General features: G+C 38.7%; 2 protein-coding genes across 2 annotated transcripts; both read left to right on the top strand.

The window, feature by feature from the left end:
• Positions 1–2753: 2753 nt before the first annotated feature.
• LOC149276129 (solute carrier family 46 member 2-like) lies at positions 2754–10828 on the top strand. The gene is made up of 4 exons (XM_089503867.1): positions 2754–3813; positions 4620–4703; positions 6731–6887; positions 10759–10828. Exons 1-4 carry the CDS (start codon positions 2754–2756, stop codon positions 10826–10828), a joined length of 1371 nt encoding a protein of 456 aa, XP_089359993.1.
• Positions 10829–10993: 165 nt separating this feature from the next.
• Positions 10994–15584, top strand: LOC149276128 (solute carrier family 46 member 2-like). The gene is made up of 5 exons (XM_089503865.1): positions 10994–12056; positions 12745–12828; positions 13423–13537; positions 14801–14820; positions 15532–15584. Exons 1-5 carry the CDS (start codon positions 10994–10996, stop codon positions 15582–15584), a joined length of 1335 nt encoding a protein of 444 aa, XP_089359991.1.
• Positions 15585–19973: the final 4389 nt, after the last annotated feature.

Raw genomic sequence — 19973 nt, 5'->3', positions numbered from 1 at the left:
GTGTTATTTTGTAGGTAGATGATGCGTATCGTTGGATTTGTCTTCAAAAATATCATTCATGGGTGCATTGCCACAAGCAGTGCACAGTGCACTTGGATCACTTGTCTAAGGGTGAGAGGCCCATTTTATCGATACATGTGGTTGGGATGTATAACTGTGTTACACTATGGGAAATGGCTTATGTATTTTATGTTATGCGAACCGTGGTCTAAGATATACAGGAATTAATTATGGGGATCTCGATTGAATAAGAATGTGTGAGAATGTATGAGAGGGCCAAAAATGTTTGGGTGACAAGCTTAGAAATTTCCAGGTGTGTCAATATCACATATATATTGTCTTAAGGTTGTAAAGACCACAGGGGGCGGTATCAAGCTTTGTTTAGCCACAGGAAAGAAACTTCAAAGGGTATAAAGAGTACGCTACAACACCAACCAATTAAATGTCTCCCCATTAAACCCAATGGGGATCTTTTCCCATGTCAAGGGGCAGCCAGCTTAGATAATAAGAACAGTAATCACCATACAGGAGAAAAGAAACATCACCCACTGATCTCAAGACAGGTAGATATGAGCATGATATCTGTAAAAAGGAATTGTATCAATGTGTATTAATGTCAGGAACAAGGATTGTGTTCATTAATAAGCCCGAGAGTGTGTCTGTCAGTGTAGGTTTTATAAATGTATTCATAGACGCATTCTCCTGGATATGTTTAGCTATTGTAGTTAGAGAATCACATAAGCCTTTTTATAGATATGAATATATATCTGAGTTTCACTGATGTGTGTTCAGATGTATCTGCTGATGGATAAATCCCTCCTACCTGGCTTGCCATTATGTAAGAAATTATGACCCTCTTACAGGGTTATTCTTTTAGGGAATGTGTGACAAATAAAGCACAAATACAAGCATATAGAAAAATGGATATTTATATTGAATTAGGTCACTGTTACATACAACATACAACATACACAAAACATTTGATAATGATACAAAACAAAAGGGATACTCAAGCACATTCTTGGGAAACTTCTTTCAGCTCACAGGCTTCTCCCAGACGCCATCTTGTGCAGCTTCGTTCTGAGTCTCCTGACCCAGAACACTTCTGTTCACTGCGCTCTCTTTTCTTAGACTCTTCTTTCTCTCAGAATCTTCTTTCTCTTAGACTCTTCTGACTATTGCAGCCCCTAACTAGTCATCCCAGAATTTCTTGTACCTCCCAGAAAGTGGTTCACCCGACCCCTCTTTCCAGAGATTTCCTGTATGACCCAATTATGGAAGAGATAGACAGTCTATGTCAAAATACACACAGCTATGTTATCATACATCTGCTTCAGCTGATTGACCCCCTGGGGGTATCCCACCTCTGTTTGAACCTTTGTTCCAAACCCTTTGTAGTGCAAATGACCTTACATTGTAAAACCAGACATCTCACCTTACAGAAACACAAATCTTCCCAAAAACATTATGCATAAAATGTAATGTCCCATTTTAAAGGCACCCTTCATCTCTTACATGGGTGTTTCATACGTAGTTGTATTTTCATACATTGTCGTATTATCTTAAATCGTTGTGTCTTGATCTGTTTACAAGATCATTTATTTAATCATTAATAGATTGTATTAACGTTTGTTGATTCTGTAGTGCAGTCTGTTGAGTGGCAAAGGTGTCGTCCATTTCTTCTGGGTTTATTCCAGTTGAGTAATTTGGGTTGTGCTTAAGGTGATTGAACTTGTCCTGAGTTTGGCGAATTGAGCATCAATAAGAGGCACTTTACTCCCCTATTTTTGTAATACACATGCTACACATTAACTCCCATGATGTAGAACCAATAATAGTAGGAATAGTAGCTGGTAACTGTAGATCGGGCTTTGGGGGGCTGCGATAAGTATTCAGTACAAACACTAACTTTTGTTGACTACATCTGCAAAAATATTACACACTAACTGCAGCTCCCATGATGTATAGTCAGCCATTGCTGGCTGAACACAATTGGAATTGTAGACTGGGTTAGTTGTGTCTAACACAATATTGTTTACTATTGTACAATATCATGTTGGTCTGTTAGCTATTACTACCACGGTCGTATGATTTTTCATATTAATGATTTTCCATGCACCAAGAAACCCCTCTCCTGAGCGAACAAAAGTAGACAATGCAAATGAGGTAAGGAGGTATTTGAGGTGGGAGAAAGAAAAAGTGGGGAGGATATCCTCCTGGAAAAAATCCTTTGGATGACCATGGCTGAACGGCCCAAAATCACAGAGGCAAACACTATTGGTATGACTTAAATGCTTTATTTTGTTTATATATTTTTGTGTTTTCTGTCAAAATAAAAAAAACAAATTAAGATAGGAACGTTATTCACAATCAATTTCCTTTAAGGAAGCACAATACCTAACAATCTGTTGATGTTTATGATAATTTGAGCAAGTTATTGAATTTATTTATATTTATATTTATGCACTTTGGTTTTAAACTAATAGTTTGTATGTAACCTGTTTTGGCATTTGTTTACAGGCATTTTAAGAGCTAATGTTGAGACAAAAGCTCCAGCTTTCCTGAGAAATTCTAAACAAAGCAGAAGAAAATGGGCAATCTCTTCAGGTGTATTGCTTGGGATTCCATCAATGAAGAGTCGAAACCTACACGACACTGACATTTGGATATTGGATAACCAATAATAATAACAAATTGTCTCATCCATACTTCCATTGATATTTTTATTGACTAATATAGCAATAACCCTTATAATGAAGACCTGGATTGAGCCGGTGGTTGCTGGAGCCCAGGTTGCTGCATCATTCTATGACACTGGATTGCTAATGGTGGTCAGAAATCATTATAATAGAACTATTGCGGCTTCCAACATTTCTGAGGAGGATGCATTACAAAAAGGCATCTCTAATTTTTACATAACATACAATGTGATTATGGGTTTAACCCCAATTCTGTCTTCCTATATTCTGGCAAAAATAGGTGACAAAATTAGTAGCAAGATCCCAATATGTATACCGCTGGCTGGATACCTAGTATCAAGGGCTTTCCTATTACTTGTCATTCTTTTGGACTGGCCTATAGAGGTGATGTTTGGTTCTGCTGCTTTAAATGGTTTAACTGGGTGGTTCACATCCTATTGGGCTGGAGTTATGGCCTGGGCCTCACAGTGTTCCTCAGAGAGCAGAAGATCTCTTAGACTCATCATCATTGAACTAGTGTATGGATTGGCAGGCTTTGTTGGCAGTTTGATATCCGGTCACATATTTATCAATGTATACTTTACAAATCATCAAGGTGCCATCCTTGCTTACTGCAGCACTGCCTGTTATGCTTTGTGTGTTCTTTACAGCATTTTTGTTTTAAGACCACCTGAAAAAACTGAAGCCGAAAAAACAAACAATGAGGACAAAATCATCAAAGGAAGTCAAAATGATCAAATTAACTCAGATCAAGGAAGTTTGTTGACTGAGAAGTCCACTGATGTCTGTGTACCTGACAATCAAAACAACATGTCACCATCAAAATGGATGCTTATTACCATGTTTACCAGTGCAATCTTATTTAACGTGGCTCTTACTGCAACAGAAGATGTCATTAATGTATTTGTACTAAAAAAGCCCTTAAGCTGGGGTCCAGTTGAAGTTGGTTATGGTTACGCTGCAACCTACATGACTTATATCACTAGCTTCTTGGGAGTTTTTGTTCTTTCCAAGTGTTTGAGTGATATGAGCCTGATAATTATTGGAATGCTGTCATTCAGCTCCGGAATACTTATAATGGGCTTTGTGCGCTGGACTTACATGTATTACATTGGTAAATAACACATTACATGTGATGCTTCTTTGGAAAGCCTGCATTCTTTTCTAACAATAGCAGAATATTTCTGTAGAATATTGTTCATAATATCTGTCATAGGGTTTTCTTGGCTTACCTCCTTAGTATAACCAAATTCTGCTCCGTTTTTCTACCTTCAGACATTTGGACTACATGAAGGATATTTCTTCCTGGTTCTCATTATTTTTTTATTTAATATATGTAACTTTTGAAAAATATTGCAGTTTTCTTGTTTCAAAACAGTTCTCATGCTATAATTCACACTTTCATTCACACTCTCACACTTTATCTCAACGTCTCCCTACCTTTTCCACTGACTGCTTCGCTATTCCTGTCTCTTTTCTCGCAGCTCTGTGTCTTGCCTCTTCTCTTGCCACTTCTCCCTGTGTCTTTTCTTCAACCACTTCTCCATGAACCTGGCCTCCTGGTGCACTTCTTCACAACGTTGGAGCTTCCGGACACATCCTCTCTTTCAACTGAAGGAACAGGAAGAGGCTGTCCTCATCTTAGTGTAGTGTAGCGAAAGTCACCCAAAATATTACATGACCAACAACAATGGCAGCCTCCAGGTCTGCATATGTGCTGTACATAGCACTGTATGCTCAAGGAGATTTTTTTTTACTATGGGACCCTTTTAAAAATAACTGCTTTAGCTTTAAGTATTTTCTTATTAATGAAGGTGTGCTGTTAATTTCTTATGTACCCAACAACTACAAATCATATGTTGATAATACTGCTCTTTATAGTATATATGTGATAACAGCCTATATTTTTCTATATTCCAGCTCGGGTGGTGATGATGTTCTCTCTGATTCCTACACCAACCATCAGATCAGTGATTTCTAAACACATTCAGGGATCATCATACGGTGAGCTTAGCAAATTTAGCATATTTATTCCCTAGCTGGTACACCAACAAGGTATAGTTTTGGCTTCCTGCAAGTGTAACTGAGCTAGTCTATATATATATATGTAGACACACATGTGAGAGTGTGTTTAATAATGTGTGTGGGAGTGCACATTTTGCAGCATGCATAAATGTTTAGGTTTAAAGATGAATGTCCCTTCTACTATGAATATTCAGTGTATCAGCATTAGCATATGAGGGGGGTCATATGAGTTGCCTAAAAGCTCCCCCTGTTTCTCTTACCTGTAAACAGTGGGATGGGGGGTTATAAAATGAGTATGAACCCCAAATATACCACCCAGTGCTGGGATGGGGAGTTAAAGTTTATAAAGGTAGCCTTTGGGAGACATAGATCCCATTGCATCCCTCCCCTACACTCTTCATCTCATACCAGGTAGGGTACATTTTAAATCCTTGGGGCAAATCTATGCCCCACTGTCTTCATCCAAAGTGATAAGGGGAACTATTATGCTAAAAAATCACCTAAGCACTTAAAGGAAAAAGTAGCCTGACTCAAAATTTTAAAACTATATACACCAGTCAGCCCTAACATAATGACCACCTGCCTAATGTTGTGTAGGCCCCTTTTTTGTCACCAAAACAACCTTGACCCGTCAAGGCATGGGTTCCACTAGACCTCTGAAGGTGTGCTGTGGTATCTAACACATCCTTTAAGTCCTGTAAGTTCTCCTGGTAAGCAACGCACACGCACTCAGCCATCCATGTGATGCAAAAGAAAGTGTGATTCATCAGACACCTTCTTTAATTGCTCCATGGTCCAGCTCTTATGCTCACGTGCCCAGGGCCGGCCGAAGACTTAACGCCGCCTGGGGCGAAGTTTAAAATGCCGCCCCCCGCCGGGGGGGGGCGGCATTATCTACCCCCCCCCGGTACTTACCCTTAAACAGTCCTGCGGCGAGTCTCCCTGTTCCCTGTGCTGCCACGGTGCCGGCTTGTAATGCTGAGCGCCGGAAATTCACGTCACTTCCGGCGCTCTGCATCACAAGCCGGCACCGAGACCGAACAGGTAAACTCGCCGCAGAGGAGAGAGAGAGGGGCGCCGAGCGGGTAAGCGAAAATCACTCGGTGCCCCTCTCTCTCTCCTCCGCTTCAAAAAAAACCAAAAAAAACCGCTTGGGGCGGCAAAGTGCCGCCCCTTCTGAAGTGCCGCCTGGGGCAATTGCCCCAGTCGGCCCCATTGTAGGGCCGGCCCTGCACGTGCCCATTGTAGGTGCTTTCTGCAGTGGACAAGGGGCCGCATAGGCACCCTGACTCACCTGTGGCTATGCAACCCCATAATGCACTGTATGTTCTAACACCTTTCTATCGGAACCAGCATTAACTTTTTCATCCACTTGAGCTACAGTAGCTCATCTGTTGTTTCACCACACGGGCCAGCCTTCACCCCCCCATGCATCAATGAGCCTTGGCTGCTCATGACCCTGTTGCAGGTTTCCTTCCATGGACCATTTTTGATAGGTACTGACCACTGCAGACCGGGAACACCCAGCAATAACTGCAGTTTTGGAGATGCTCTGACTAGCCATCACAATTTTGCCCTTGTCAGAGTCACTCAGATCCTTATGCTTGCCCATTTTTCCTGCTTCCATCACATGAACTTTGAGAACGAAATGTTCACTTCCTACCTACTATATCCCACCCACTGACATGACATGCCATGATAACAAGATTAGCAGTGTTATTCACTTCACCTGTCAGTGGTCATAATGTTATGGCTGATCGGTGTATACTCCCTTGTACCAGATGCCTTAAGCTATTGGAGAATGCATTGCATACAAAACGTGAAAGATTTCTGTCTGAAAAGATCAAAAGCATGCTTCTAGAAAAACAAATTCTGATTTGTTTGGGTCTTTGGTTATTATGAGTTGATGGTACCTTAATTAAATATCTATTATGTAATAGATAATATAATGTGTCTATTGCAGTCACTAATTATATTCCAATAGTGACACGTCAATCTCTTTCTAGGTAAAACATTTGTTGCACTTCAGCTAGGAATAGAAGTTGTTGGTGTGGCTTCTTCTGCTGGATTCAACAAGCTGTATCAATACACCTTAGACTGGTACAGTGGAATCTGCTTCATTGTCTTCAGTGTTCTTGGCTTCTTCTGTATTATTCCCATCAGGTAATTAAATCACACCATCACACTATATTAACCTAGCCACAGTAATCTAGGTCCTAGTTACTGCACAGCGCATGGTGCTACAGCCTGCAGTACTTCTGCCTACTTCAGTGTAGAAACATAAAAAAAAATATCTAGGAGCACCTCCATTACCACTGACTGAGCAGGATACTAGTGAGACATACTACATGAAGGAAAATAGTGCACTTAGGCGAAGGGGGTCCTAAAGGACATTTTACAATACTTTATATCCTGTCACCATGTGAAGGCATATATTGTTGCTTGTTGCCAAATACTCTGTAGGTGGAGATATATACACTGAAACAGAAAATCTAAGAGACATACGAATGCATCTTACAGATAATTTATAACCCAAAAAACATATTTAGTTTGGCACTAAAGTGTGAAAAAAGTAATTCTTCACTTGATCAAATTCCTTCACTTATCGGAGTGAACGTACCTCTTTAAAAAACAAAGAAAAGAAGGTAAATTATTAATTAATAGAAATCAATAAAATAAACATGTTTAAATGAGCGAAGTTAAGATTCATAACAAACAATATATTGACAGGCCCACTTTAAATCATTACAACTCAGGCATGTTGACTTTATTTGCCATACTTGAGTTAAGAACATAAATAGACGCTTTGAACTGAATTCCTTGACATATATACAGTATATTTAGCTAAAATTATTCATTACTAGATTTCCACAGACTGAAATATAAGTACCTTGTTCAACTGAATTTTGTAATCTTTTGCCCTATGCATGTAGTCCCTACTCTGCATGTAGTCCCTACTCTGCTTACCCCAGTAGGTTAATAAATGATCCTATCAGTATGCAAAACCATAGACCGTTTTTAATCATGCAAACCCAAAAATACAAGAAAAGTGAAGCGCAATGTTCTTATTAAATATAAATATTACACCTTCTGGTGAGGTGGTGCCACAAAGACACAGGAACAAACTCCCCAAAATGTTCCAAATTAAATACAATCAAAACCACACAAGTGTCTGCGCACCCAAATAATAAGTGAGTAAATTATATGTGCAACACAAAAATAATATGTGCGAAGATACCCTTCCAGCGAGAGTTCCCACACACAGTATCCAAAAGGCTCATATAAAAGAAAGGGAAAAAATTATGGTGTAGTATATCAAAGTAGGTCTCAAAAAACGCTATTAAGCAAATCAGACCCTTACAATTTAATGGGCATAAATATGCCTATATATATAGTATGATGATCTCCTTTATCCCACACCGGTACTTGTAGATAAAGAAGGTAGGCAAAGGAGGGGAATAGATAAAAATGATCATTTTAATGTATAAAAGAAGGGCAGACTTGTTGCCCCAAAAAAGACTAAGCTGTGTGTTAATAGCTTAAAGTCATATGACACTTACCCTCATTGAAAGTAATTAGGGCTGCCTGTTTCAATTTTTATTTCTATCATGTGCCTAAAACCATCAGAGTTACACCTCAGAAAATTGTACTTTGTCTCTTTTTCCCTCAGTATGGCAGTCTGCAAGCTAAGCTCAGACGCAAAGGATGGCAGAACATTAATACCCGGACAACAAACACATGGAACTACTATAAATTAACTTTAATACTTTAGTTAATTAACAAATGACATATTATCTATATAGTTTGAGAACTATCTCTCTATCTATTCATCTATCTATCTATCTATCTATCTATCTATCTATCTATCTATCATCCATCCATCTTTCTATTTCTTTTTTTGTATTACCTCATATAATTGTTATATTGAGTGCCAGTAACTGTTATAGTTTTCTTCTAATCAAAGCTTTCAGATTTTTTGTAACAGTAGCCTTGTCACTGGTAATTCCTTTTCCAAGAACTCCAAGTTTCTGCAGTTGGTGACACACAGAACTGCTTGGCAAAAAAAGGAGAATGTCAGGGCTAGACTGGGATTGAAAAGCAGCCCTGGAAACATTTGGAGACCAGCCCCATATAGTTTATCTCGCGGTCGAGCTCTTATACCCACACCCACCCCTTATACATACCCGAGTCACACTATTTGCCATACAAATAACTATAAAACATTCTTTTTATCACATTATTTGTATTAAAATGCCAGAAAGCAAAAGTGTTAAAAGGCCCTAATCAAAACATTTGCTACTGTAACATTTTTTAGAAGAAAAAGTTCCATTTTATTCAGTGGAACAAAACACTGATCACATTATTCTTCACGATATTCTTGTAAGAAACTTTTATTTCTTTATTAATTCACAGAAACTATTTTTTCATATTTAATAAAAGCTGTGATTGAGAAAAGTATTTTTTTTGTTTTTATTTCCTTTTATTTGCCAACCTGCCCCCCCCCGTTATGCACATGTGCCCCCAGGCTTGCCACTCTGCCCCCCTATAGGCCACTCTCCCCCCTGATATGCCTTATACCCTCCTATATGCCACTCTGCCCCATGATATGACTTTTAACCCCTATATGCCACTCTGCCTCCAGAAATGCCTTATACGCACTCTGGCATAAGGGGGGTTAAAAGGCATATCATGGGACAGATTGGCATATAGGGGGTATAAGGCATTTCTGGAGGCAGAGTGGCATATAGGGGGTTAAAAGGAATTTCTTCCTGCAGAAAGGAAGAAGCCCCGGCTGAAGTGCCAGCAGCAGCAGTTGGGCGCCTTGTTGGTCTTTTGAGAAAGTCTCTAATTTGGAATTTTGCATTTTATTTAGTAAAATTAAATAATAAAAATAAAAGTCGAGAACCTTCAAACACAGTAAGCAAACTATAAGCAAAGGTGGAATTGAAAAACTAGTTTTAAATACTCAGTATGTGCAGTGAAGGACTTGGAATAGTTGTTTAGACTTTGGAGTTTACCAGGTAAATCCCTAGCATAAATGGTATTATCCTGATGTCACGCTGACATCCCCCTACTCAGCAAATAAAAATAAAATATGGTAATGAAAATGGGAAGTTTAAAAATAAATGCGTTCAAAAAATACGTTGTTAAAATTGCAGCTGTTGAGATTGTATACATGAATATAAATTTTAGTTCCTCTAGAATGTACTGAACAGCTAAAGTAAATTAAAACCATAATATTTCAATATCCACAAGGGGGAGGAGTTTTTATATTCCTCCTATACCAGAAGTGTTGCGTTAAACAGTCCACACTTCCTTGCTGTGATCGGTGACAGATTTGATCCTACAGGTAAATGATACCAATATTTATGTGAAGGCATCATTTTTAATATAATGTAAGCATGTTTCTTTTGACTTAATGTATCTAGAATAATGTTGATGGAGCAGACATCTGTTATTAGAGTATTACATGGATGTTTAAGTTCCTGACTTTAATGCAGTGGGGTTCTCGACTCCTCTTGTTAAACGACATCATGCATTTGGTTATACGTCATAATATTTAAATTAGTTGCCTGAGTGTTTTGCAGAGTTTTTACATACATTTCCAAATTCTGGACCAAATGGTCTTTCTGAAGCTGGTGTAGTCCTACGGCTTAATCTCTGCTACAATGCAGGGATCAGGTGTCCCCTTCTTTTAAGCATTAGACATAAGATGATCAACTTGGGATTCAGTGCATTAAATTCATCAACTGCCAAATAATTGTGTACATTTGTGTATAGAAATCATTTGAAAGACATATTTAATTTAGTATACTTATGACTGGAGAATTTGAATGCAGCTGTAACCAGTTTCTTGGGCTAATTATTTTTGACCATGTTAAAAAAGAACTCATGTTGAGAAAGAATTGCAGCATTCAAGAGAAACATAGAATTATATGACCAAGAAGAACTACCCATCTGTCCATTTATTTTGTCCTTGGTGTTGACTTATGCTTAAATTCACTAACTGTAGTAGCATCTGCCACTTCTACAGGGGAATACTGAACACAGCAGTAGAAAAAGAACAGCATCTCCAGGTTCGTTGTTTGAAATTCAACGAATGAATACAGAGACTCGAAGTCCACATTTCAGAACATTATTTGGACATAACAACACTATGTTATTTAGACCTGTCCTGTTTACCCTCAACATCTGTAGATCACGATCTGCGTAAGCCTAATACCTTATGAATGGAACTCTTGATCAAAATCTGACCAGTTACTATAATCATGGTTATGATAAGGAACTGTATTGAGCCAGTTGTTGCTGGAGCGCAAATTGCCAGTTCATTCTATGATACAGGGTTGCTCCTGTTTGTGAAGGACTATTATAACCAAACCACCAACGGCTCTAGTGAAGATGCATTACAGAAAGCCATCTCAAATTTCTATATCACTTATAGTCTGACTATGGGCTTAACCCCCTTGCTGTCTGCTTATATCCTGGGAAGGATTAGTGATAGATTTAATAGGAAGATCTCTATATGTGTACCATTGGTAGGGTACCTAGTATCAAGATCCTTTCTTTTATTTGTCATTCTTTGGGAATGGCCTATAGAGGTGATGTTTGGTTCTGCTGCTTTAAATGGGTTAACTGGATGGTTTACAACATACTGGGCTGGTGTTATGGCCTGGACCTCACAAGGATCCACTGAAAGCAGAAGATCTCTTAGACTCATCATTGTTGAAATGGTGTATGGTCTGGCTGGCTTTGTTGGCAGCTTGGTATCTGGTCACATATTTGTTAAGTTAAACATTGCAAATTATCAGGGTGTCATTCTTGTCTGCTGTAGCCTTTCCTTCTATGTTTTCTGTGTCTTGTATAGCATTTTTATTTTGAAAACCCACAATTCGGTAGAATTGCACGCTGAAGAATATAAAAACAAACCTATCAATGAAAACAGTTCTATGGGCCCTGAGCACACAGAGCAAAGCAAATTGTTGGATGGAAAGCCTACTGAAAACTATGCACCTGAAGGGCAAACAAATGTGTCTCCATCAAAATTCATCCTCATCACCATGTTTACCAGTGCAATTCTATTCAATGTCGCTTCAGTTGGAGCAGAAGATGTGATTAATGTGTTTGTGCTAAAAAAGCCCTTAAGCTGGGGTCCAGTTGAAGTTGGTTACGGTAATGCTGCTGCCTATGTTACCTATATCACTAGCTTCATGGGAGTTTTTATTTTGCCCAAGTGCTTGGGTGATTTTGGCTTAATCATTATTGGTATGCTATCATTCGGTGCTGGGATGTTGATAATGGCCTTTGCACGCTGGACTTATCTATATTACATTGGTAAGTAGCAAGTTAAATAAACTGCATTCTACCTTTAAATAGTCTTTACTCTCTGCTGACACAGGTCAATTCTTTCTTTAACCAAGATCTGTAATGTCTGCCCTACGCTCTGCAAATAAGTGCAAAAGGACATTCCTATCAAGATTTAATATGAACACTGTTGTATTATCATTATATACCTTATCATTATATAAACAGTGTATAGCAACATTCAATTCAAAACAAGATTGTAAGATTCTTGACGTGTACAAAATCATCCAAGAGACTGCATTTATTTCTTAAATGCTTTGGCAACAAAGGAACTAAAGGCTAACTTATTATACCATGTTCTGTTGCTCTTTGGAGAAAGATAGGTTCAACATTATTCTTCTTGTAAATGTCCTACAAAAAGCTGTTTATATGCCGCAAAGTAACCTAAAAAGTCTTAATAAAATTCTGGCCCTCAGCCATGCCTATAACCACAATTCCCTTAAAGTGTTAAAATAGAGAACCCCTAGGAGGGCACTGCTGGTTCTGTGCACATTATAATTTAACCAAGTTTCTAGAATCTGTGAAGACACAATGCATATTTACCGTTTCTGTATATTTTCTGTACATGTTAAGTCATGTATAGATACCAGCCTTACTAAGATTCACATAAGTTGTGTTTTAAAGCTATATACCAGGCAATTCCAAAATTGTTTTCCAGCTCGGGCAGTGATGATGTTTTCTCTGATTCCTACACCAATCATCAGGTCTATAATATCTAAACACGTTCAGGGATCTTCATATGGTGAGATTTAAGTAATATTATTAATTCTTCCTAAACTACTTTATTGATCCCTGCTAAGCAACCATGAAAGAGTGAAACAAAGGAGGGGTCCTAAGCTGGTCAGGAATCCGGAATTAGCTAAATAGGTTGGATGAGGAGGCCTTTAAGAGCAAACGCTGGAGGGTGATATAGAAAGGGGAGAAGAGCTGGCAATGTGGACATTTTGGGGAAGGGATTGGATCAAGTTTAAATGGCTAAAAGGCTTGAGTTTGCAAGACATCCCAAGTGAGCTTTTCCTGTGAAAAGGTCTTAGCTAGAATGCATTATGCATAGTGAGGTTCTCCTCCCTTGGTAATTATCAGGTTAGTGAATTCCTCCCTCTGTGTTTAGAATAATGTCCCTTCGCATTTCACAAGTTGGTCACCTGTGCATACAAAACCAAGTCTGTTATATTTCACTCTTTTATGTTAATGCAGAGCTTTTGCTTCGTAAAACAACTTCATGGTGTATTTGAAAGCATTTATTATGTTAGTTAATAACATTACAAGGAATACAAACTTCTTTTTTGTGCATTTTACTGTGTTCATAAATTATCTGTTACTGCCTTTTTTTTAGGTAAAGTGTTTGTTGCACTTCAGTTAGGGATAGGAATTGTGGTCGTGACCACATCAGCCGGATTCAATAAACTGTATCAAGCCACCTTAGACTGGTACAGCGGATTCTGCTTCATTTTTTTTCAGTATCCTGGGCTTCCTCAGCATTATTCCCATGAGGTATGTGTAGAGCACTAAATAACAAACTTAAATATGAGAGCATTTTGCCATGTTTCCTAATAATTATTAGGTAAAAAACTACTTTACTTTACTAAAAGGTCATTAGTGTCGTTTCTTAAACCACTCTTTTAAAATTCATGGATTGTTCAGTTGCAACATTTCATATATTGCAAGAAATGCCCCAATATAAAATACATGGGTGAAACCTGGCAATCCCTGACACTATGGTCACTCCATATCAAACCCGATAGGGGAACAAACGTTGGCCAACATTTCTCAGCGCTTGTACACACTATATAAGACTTTACTGTATAATTATTAAAATGGTAATTCATGAACACATTTGACCATAAAATGTGGGATTTATAATATATCAACATCTTCAGCTCAAGAAGCCATGGCTTAAACCACACTTGCAGTAGTTACATCCGGTTCACACCCATGCCATCATCATGATATGTTTTCTGCCTCATGTTTTCTTGATGGCATGGAATGTCATGGAGGATTCTACAAGTTAAGGGTCCACACTTCCTATAGATTATCATTATTTGTTAATCCTCTACACCACTGTTATTCATGTTATGTGTATTTAAGACACCCCACTTCGTTCGGAAGCTGAGGTCCTGAAAGCTTATGTAGGCCCAATGAAAGGTATCAATGTCTACTACCGTATTTGCTCGATTATAAGACGAGGTTTTTTTCAGAGCAAATGCTCTGAAAAATACCCCTCGTCTTCTAATCGGGGTCGTCTTCTAATCAGACCTCAAATAGAGTCTGATTAGGAGACTAAGATCCAGATCCCCCGCACCGCTGCAGGGGACCTGGATCCTCCTGTCTCACCCCCCCCCCCATCATACACACACTTACCGGTGCTTCCTGCTGTATTGCCGGGGCAGCGGGTTGACGTCTACGCGATCCGCGTAGACAACGTCCGCTGCAGCCGGAAGGAGGTGTGGCTAGCAGCGGGGGTTGTCTGCGTCCGTCGCGCAAACCTTCCCCGACTGTCAGAGATCAGAGTTCCCCGCACCGGTGCGGGGAACTCTGATCTCTGACAGCCGGGGAAAGTATACGCGACGGACGGATACAAACCCCCGCTGCCAACTCCACCTCCTTCCGGCTGCAGCAGAAGGCGACGTCAACCCGCTGCCCCGGCTGGAAGCACCGGTAAGAGAGGGCTGAGAGGGGAGGGGAGGGGAGTGTGTGTGTGTGTGTGTGTGTTAGTTAAATGGGGGTATAGGGTGTGTGTGTGTGTGTGTGTGTGTGTGTGTGTGTGTGTTAAATGGGGGCATAGGGCATTTCTGGAGTGGCGTTAAGGGGGCATTTAATAGAGCACTCTGCCTCCTGAAATGCCTTATACACCTATATGCCACTCTGCCCCATAATATGCATTTTAACCCCCTAAATGCCAGAATGGGATATAGGGGTATAAGGCATTTCTGGAGGCAGAGTGGCATATAGGGGTATAAGGCATTTCTGGAGGCAGAGTGGCACATAGGGGGTCAAAAGGCATACCATGGGGCACAGTGGCATATAGAGGGTTAAAAGGCATATCATGGGCCACAGTGCCATATTGGAGTGGCAAGCCTGGGGGCAGATGTGCGTAACTGGGGGACAGGTTGGAAAATACAAGAAATAAAAACAAAAAAAATATTTTTCTCAATCATAGCTTTTATTAAAAAAATAGTTTACATGAATTAACATTTACTGGTAAAACTTTTTTCCTTTAGGGTCGTCTTATATTCAGGCTTTTTCTTTTTTTCCTAAGTTAATATTCAGATTTTGGGGGGTCGTCTTATAATCAGGGTCGTCTTATAATCGAGCAAATACGGTATAACCGTCTAAAGACTTTTTATCATCAAGTGTATAACGCTCCCAAATCCAATGTTATTATTGCTGATTTAAAACCTTAACACAATTACATTTGAAATCATATTTTATCTCTTTTTCTCAGTATTGCAATTTGCAAGCAAAGCTTGGGTGGGCAACCCAGCAGAGCATCCATGAATGAAGAAACAACATATGGGACTCTCACAAAGTAACTGCAAGAAGAGGTTGCCAAAGATAATCTGAAGATGTTTATGCTCATAGTTTTATGCTATTGTGTAAAAAAATAGTTTAAAAAAATCTATTTGTTTCTCCAAGATGTTCTCCTATCTGTGCTAAATGTAACCTTTTGTAACTAAACCTAGCATTATACACAGAATTCCTAGGAACTGTTGCAGGCCACATTTAACCTCATTGATCATTCGTGTCATTAGCATTTATTTGTCAAAAGCTGCCTTTGATAGTTGCCATAGAAATAGAAAAAATCTTCTTGTGTTGTTTTTAAAAACTAGATTATGCTAGTGAGGGAAGCACTGACATTATATTTATTTATAGACATGGCCTTATGTATTGTTGACTAGGCCTAAGTCCAGTGGGGGCAGCTGCTTTTGCACCTCATGTGACCCCTTTTTGCCTGCCAACATTAATTGATATACAGAGACATTGGTCAAAACGGGGAAATATGTAACATATGGATGAGTTTATGTGTAAATCTGTGTTTGTCTTCACATTTTATTTTATAAATGTGGCTGCTTTATATTGTTTGCAGATCTATGTTTTTTTATTCTATTTCTATGCTATGAGTGGTTCTGTATTTTAACTTTTTTGAAGCGTTGAAAGTATGGCTAATTGACAGGATTAGCCATTCTAGGTTATAAAACACTGGGGTACACTCATACCCAGAAGGGCAACATTTTACATGGATTTCACGGATTTCACCGGAGACTCCAGGTTACTACTGGGAATCTCTGCATTTTCCTCCTATAGTTTGAACTTTTTTGCACAAAATATAACCCCTTCCTTAGTATATTAGATCTCATCGAGAGTACAGTTCTGGAGACCCCATCTCCAGAAGGCTATTGACATACTGGAGAGAGTTGAGAGGAGGGCCACCAAAATAGTGAATGGATTGCAGGATAAAACATATCTGGAAAGATTGTATAGTACATGTAGTTGTAAGGGATATTGTAACCAGTATATTGTAACCTTTAAACCAAATATTTTGAAATAAAGACAAACACATTAATTTGGAATAACCAGGCCGTGGACTTTTATTTAGCTTTAACAACAATTCATGTTTTAACCATAACATTTTCTTTCAACAAAACTCTTGGCCCAAACCCAGAGTCTCACCTTCATACAATATAAACAATATATATACACAAAGCCGACCGCCCTAAAAGCCGGAAGGCAAACCACAACCGAACCAGTTCATCCCTATATGGGACAACCTTTACCCCCAATGAAAGTACACGACAAAAAAAATATTTAAATTTTTTTAAATTAAAATATTTTTTTATGTGGGTAGGGTGGGAGCTTTTCAAGCAGAAGTTCCATCTTCGCCCGCGGCTCTCCTGCGCAGCTAAAATTACCAGCCTTTAACAGGTTAGTACCTCAGCCTGCAGTTCGCCTTGTGGCAGGAGATGCTGCCCCTTCCACCCCCTCTATTTATAGCGCCCTTTTGTGCCTTTTGCGCTGTGCAAGGTGTCTCAAGGCAAAGGCGGCAAACCACTTAGTGGCGCGAGCGCACCCCAGATATTGTTGTATATTGTAGTTGTATATTCTAGTCATTTTTTTTTTTTTTTAAAACTCTGACTTGAACTTTTGAATCCTTCATTGACTTAATAGGTGACCTTTACTTGAACCCAATCTCCTATCCCCACAACTACATGCCGCCCTGCGCTATTTAGGCAACAGGGCTTTACAGCAGTGTCAGGGTAGAAATATGAGAACAAGAGGCCATAGTATAAAGCTGGAGTGTCAGAGGTTAAGGTTTTGGTTTTTTTTTTTTCTCTTTTCTTCAGTTTTTACCAATACATCATGTGATAGGATGCAGTTTACCCTAAACTAGGTGTCTATGATCAGCTTAACCTGCCCTATATAAGAAAACGATATAGAGATTTGACCAAGTAAAGTGTAAGTTGTGCACCATACTTAAAATGATTGTCACCTAAATTAAACTTTAGCAGAATTTTAAAAAAAATGGCCTGGCTTTTCCACACCGGGGAAGCTTAGAAAACCAGGATCCGCTAGGTTGATCTTGAACATTGTGAGTGAATTAACACGTGACAAACATACAGAATGAGCTCTTAGACTTTAAGACAAGGATACAGACCTGCCTCCAACATATTAATATATATTACTACCCTATAACCCCTTTACCGATATGTTTTTCACTAACATATGTTGCCACCTGGTGGACCTGTTTGGAAGAGCTACCTGCTCAGTTTTTGCTAAACAGAATGATAACCAGTATGCTTTCCAGTATGATTATTATTATTATTATCTTTTATTTATATAGCGCCAACGGTTTACGCAGTGATTAATATATTACATATATTCAAGGGGTATGACAAGACAGGTATTGTGTCAGGGAGGCTACAGTTTTTTACAATGTTATACTTTATTGCGTTTGTCTGGTCTGTGCTTAGATTCATTTTTGTTTCTTTTGAGTTTAAACTAAGATTATTTGTAAAGCTAATGATGAGAGGGAAGCATAATCAACCTTCATTATAAAACTCGTCCTTTTTGTCCCAGAAAGTGGCAATGGTTGTTGTTGGTGCACCCTAGGACGCTGGTCCTCATTAAGATGCAATTTACATGGCTCACAAGTGGAAAAACTCAGATACCACTTCTCTATCGTATTTCATCATCAATGTCTCTGTTCTCTATTTTATTAATTAAAGTTTCAGTTCTTCTTCCTTTTATATTTTGTTTTGGGAACTTTAAATGTATGTATCCCTTTTTGAGAAAAAACACTTTATTTCTAATAAAATCATAAAAAAAAGAAACGGGACTTTTTGCTTAATATGTGCAATAATAACAAGTTTACTGTTCTTTTCACTCTGTATTGTGGGAGAAAAAACATACTGGAATTTGAAATCACTTAATTCAACTAAAGAAAACATACAGATAAAGTAAGATATAGTATGCCTGAAGATAAGAGCCATTTAGCACATCTAGTCTGCCTTTTTTTCTGCTGTAAACCTTAATCAGCCCTTGGTCTTTCCGTAGATTCAGTATACCCATATACCAGTACTATGCATGTTTAAATTCTTGTATGTATTAGCCTCTACCACTTACGCCGGGGAGCAGTTCAACTTATCAACCACCCTCTCAGTAAAGTAAAAGATCCCTACATTACGTATTACATATGTTTTATAAATGTATTTTATATTTAGGCAAAATAAGCAATAAGTCATTGGGGTAAGAAAGGAAATAGTATCATAAGAAACAGTGCTTAATAATTACAGAGAAAGCAAACAAATACTAAAGAAAGATGAAAAACAGATTAATTCAAACACACTGTGAGCTTGTATATATCTATATCTATATCTATCTATCTATCTATCTATCTATCTATTTATCTATCTATCTATCTATCTATATTTAAACAAGTTAGACTTTCTATGTACTGTCATTTAGTCATTGTCTGGATGGGGGCTCCAGAGCAAAGGGAAAGTATATGGGGTTTATTTAGCGTTATTTGCAGTTTCAAGTCCATGTACATTATAAAGGGCAAGCCTAGTTCCCATGGAGGATCCCCTGAAAGAAATGTTAATCTTGCCTCCAATAATGCATAGTGATATCAGTGGGTAAACTTTGCACTCATTTAGCAATGTTTTACCTTTGGTGCTGTGCTGCTGCATGAGACACACCTTACCTTGCTTGGAGCCCTTTTTCATTGCCTCACGAATTCAACGAGTAGCCACACTATTGCCACAGGGTCACTTTGCATTATGTTACATTACCCAATTGTGTACTCGCCTTGTACTGGCCTTGTTTGATGAATTTTGGACTGGCCCAGGGGGAAGCAATTGCCACCCTGCCCTCAATAAGTGTTTTTTTCACACTCTATGGAACATTTTTATTTCTATTTAACATTTTCTTTCAGTCTACATCACAGCTAAAACATTCTCATAATCCAATTTTTACAAAGGTTTCTAAGTGTTTTCACTTTTTTGAATGGTCCAATCAGTGGGAACATTCTTCCGGTTGTTATCAGACCTTATTTCAAGACCACATAACCCCATAATGTCTTCAATTACACTATATTGCCAAAAGTAGGTGTACACCTGATCATCACACTTATATGAGCTTGTTGGACGTCCCATTCCCAAACCATGGGCATTAATATGGAGTAGCCCCCACTCTTTTGTGACCATAACAGCATCCACTCTTCTGGTAAGACTCCCACAAAATTTTGGTATGTGTTTGTTGTCATTTCTGCCCATTCAACCAAAAGAGCATTTGTGATGGCAGGCAGTGATATTGCATGAGAAGGCCTGGCTCGCAATCTTCGTTACAATTCATCCCAAAGGTGTTTAATGGGATTAAGGTCAGGGAGTT

The sequence above is a fragment of the Sceloporus occidentalis genome, unplaced genomic scaffold (assembly GCF_023333645.1).
Source record: "Sceloporus occidentalis isolate IW3139 unplaced genomic scaffold, rSceOcc1.0.p SCAF_246, whole genome shotgun sequence".
Classification (NCBI taxonomy): domain Eukaryota; kingdom Metazoa; phylum Chordata; class Lepidosauria; order Squamata; family Phrynosomatidae; genus Sceloporus; species Sceloporus occidentalis.
Note: the sequence above shows the minus strand (reverse complement) of the source record. Positions and strands in the feature narration are given on the sequence as shown.

What these genes read in the sequence shown, in the direction of transcription:
- LOC149276128 (XM_089503865.1), top strand. Translation starts at nt 10,994, where the DNA reads ATGGTTATGATAAGGAACTGTATTGAGCCAGTTGTTGCTGGAGCGCAA. An exon ending in GACTTATCTATATTACATTG is followed by an intron (nt 12,057 to 12,744) that starts GTAAGTAGCAAG and finishes ATTGTTTTCCAG; the next exon opens with CTCGGGCAGTGATGATGTTT. An exon ending in GTTAAATGGGGGTATAGGGT is followed by an intron (nt 14,821 to 15,531) that starts GTGTGTGTGTGT and finishes TCTTTTTCTCAG; the next exon opens with TATTGCAATTTGCAAGCAAA.
- LOC149276129 (XM_089503867.1), top strand. Translation starts at nt 2,754, where the DNA reads ATGAAGACCTGGATTGAGCCGGTGGTTGCTGGAGCCCAGGTTGCTGCA. An exon ending in GACTTACATGTATTACATTG is followed by an intron (nt 3,814 to 4,619) that starts GTAAATAACACA and finishes TCTATATTCCAG; the next exon opens with CTCGGGTGGTGATGATGTTC. An exon ending in CATTCAGGGATCATCATACG is followed by an intron (nt 4,704 to 6,730) that starts GTGAGCTTAGCA and finishes ATCTCTTTCTAG; the next exon opens with GTAAAACATTTGTTGCACTT.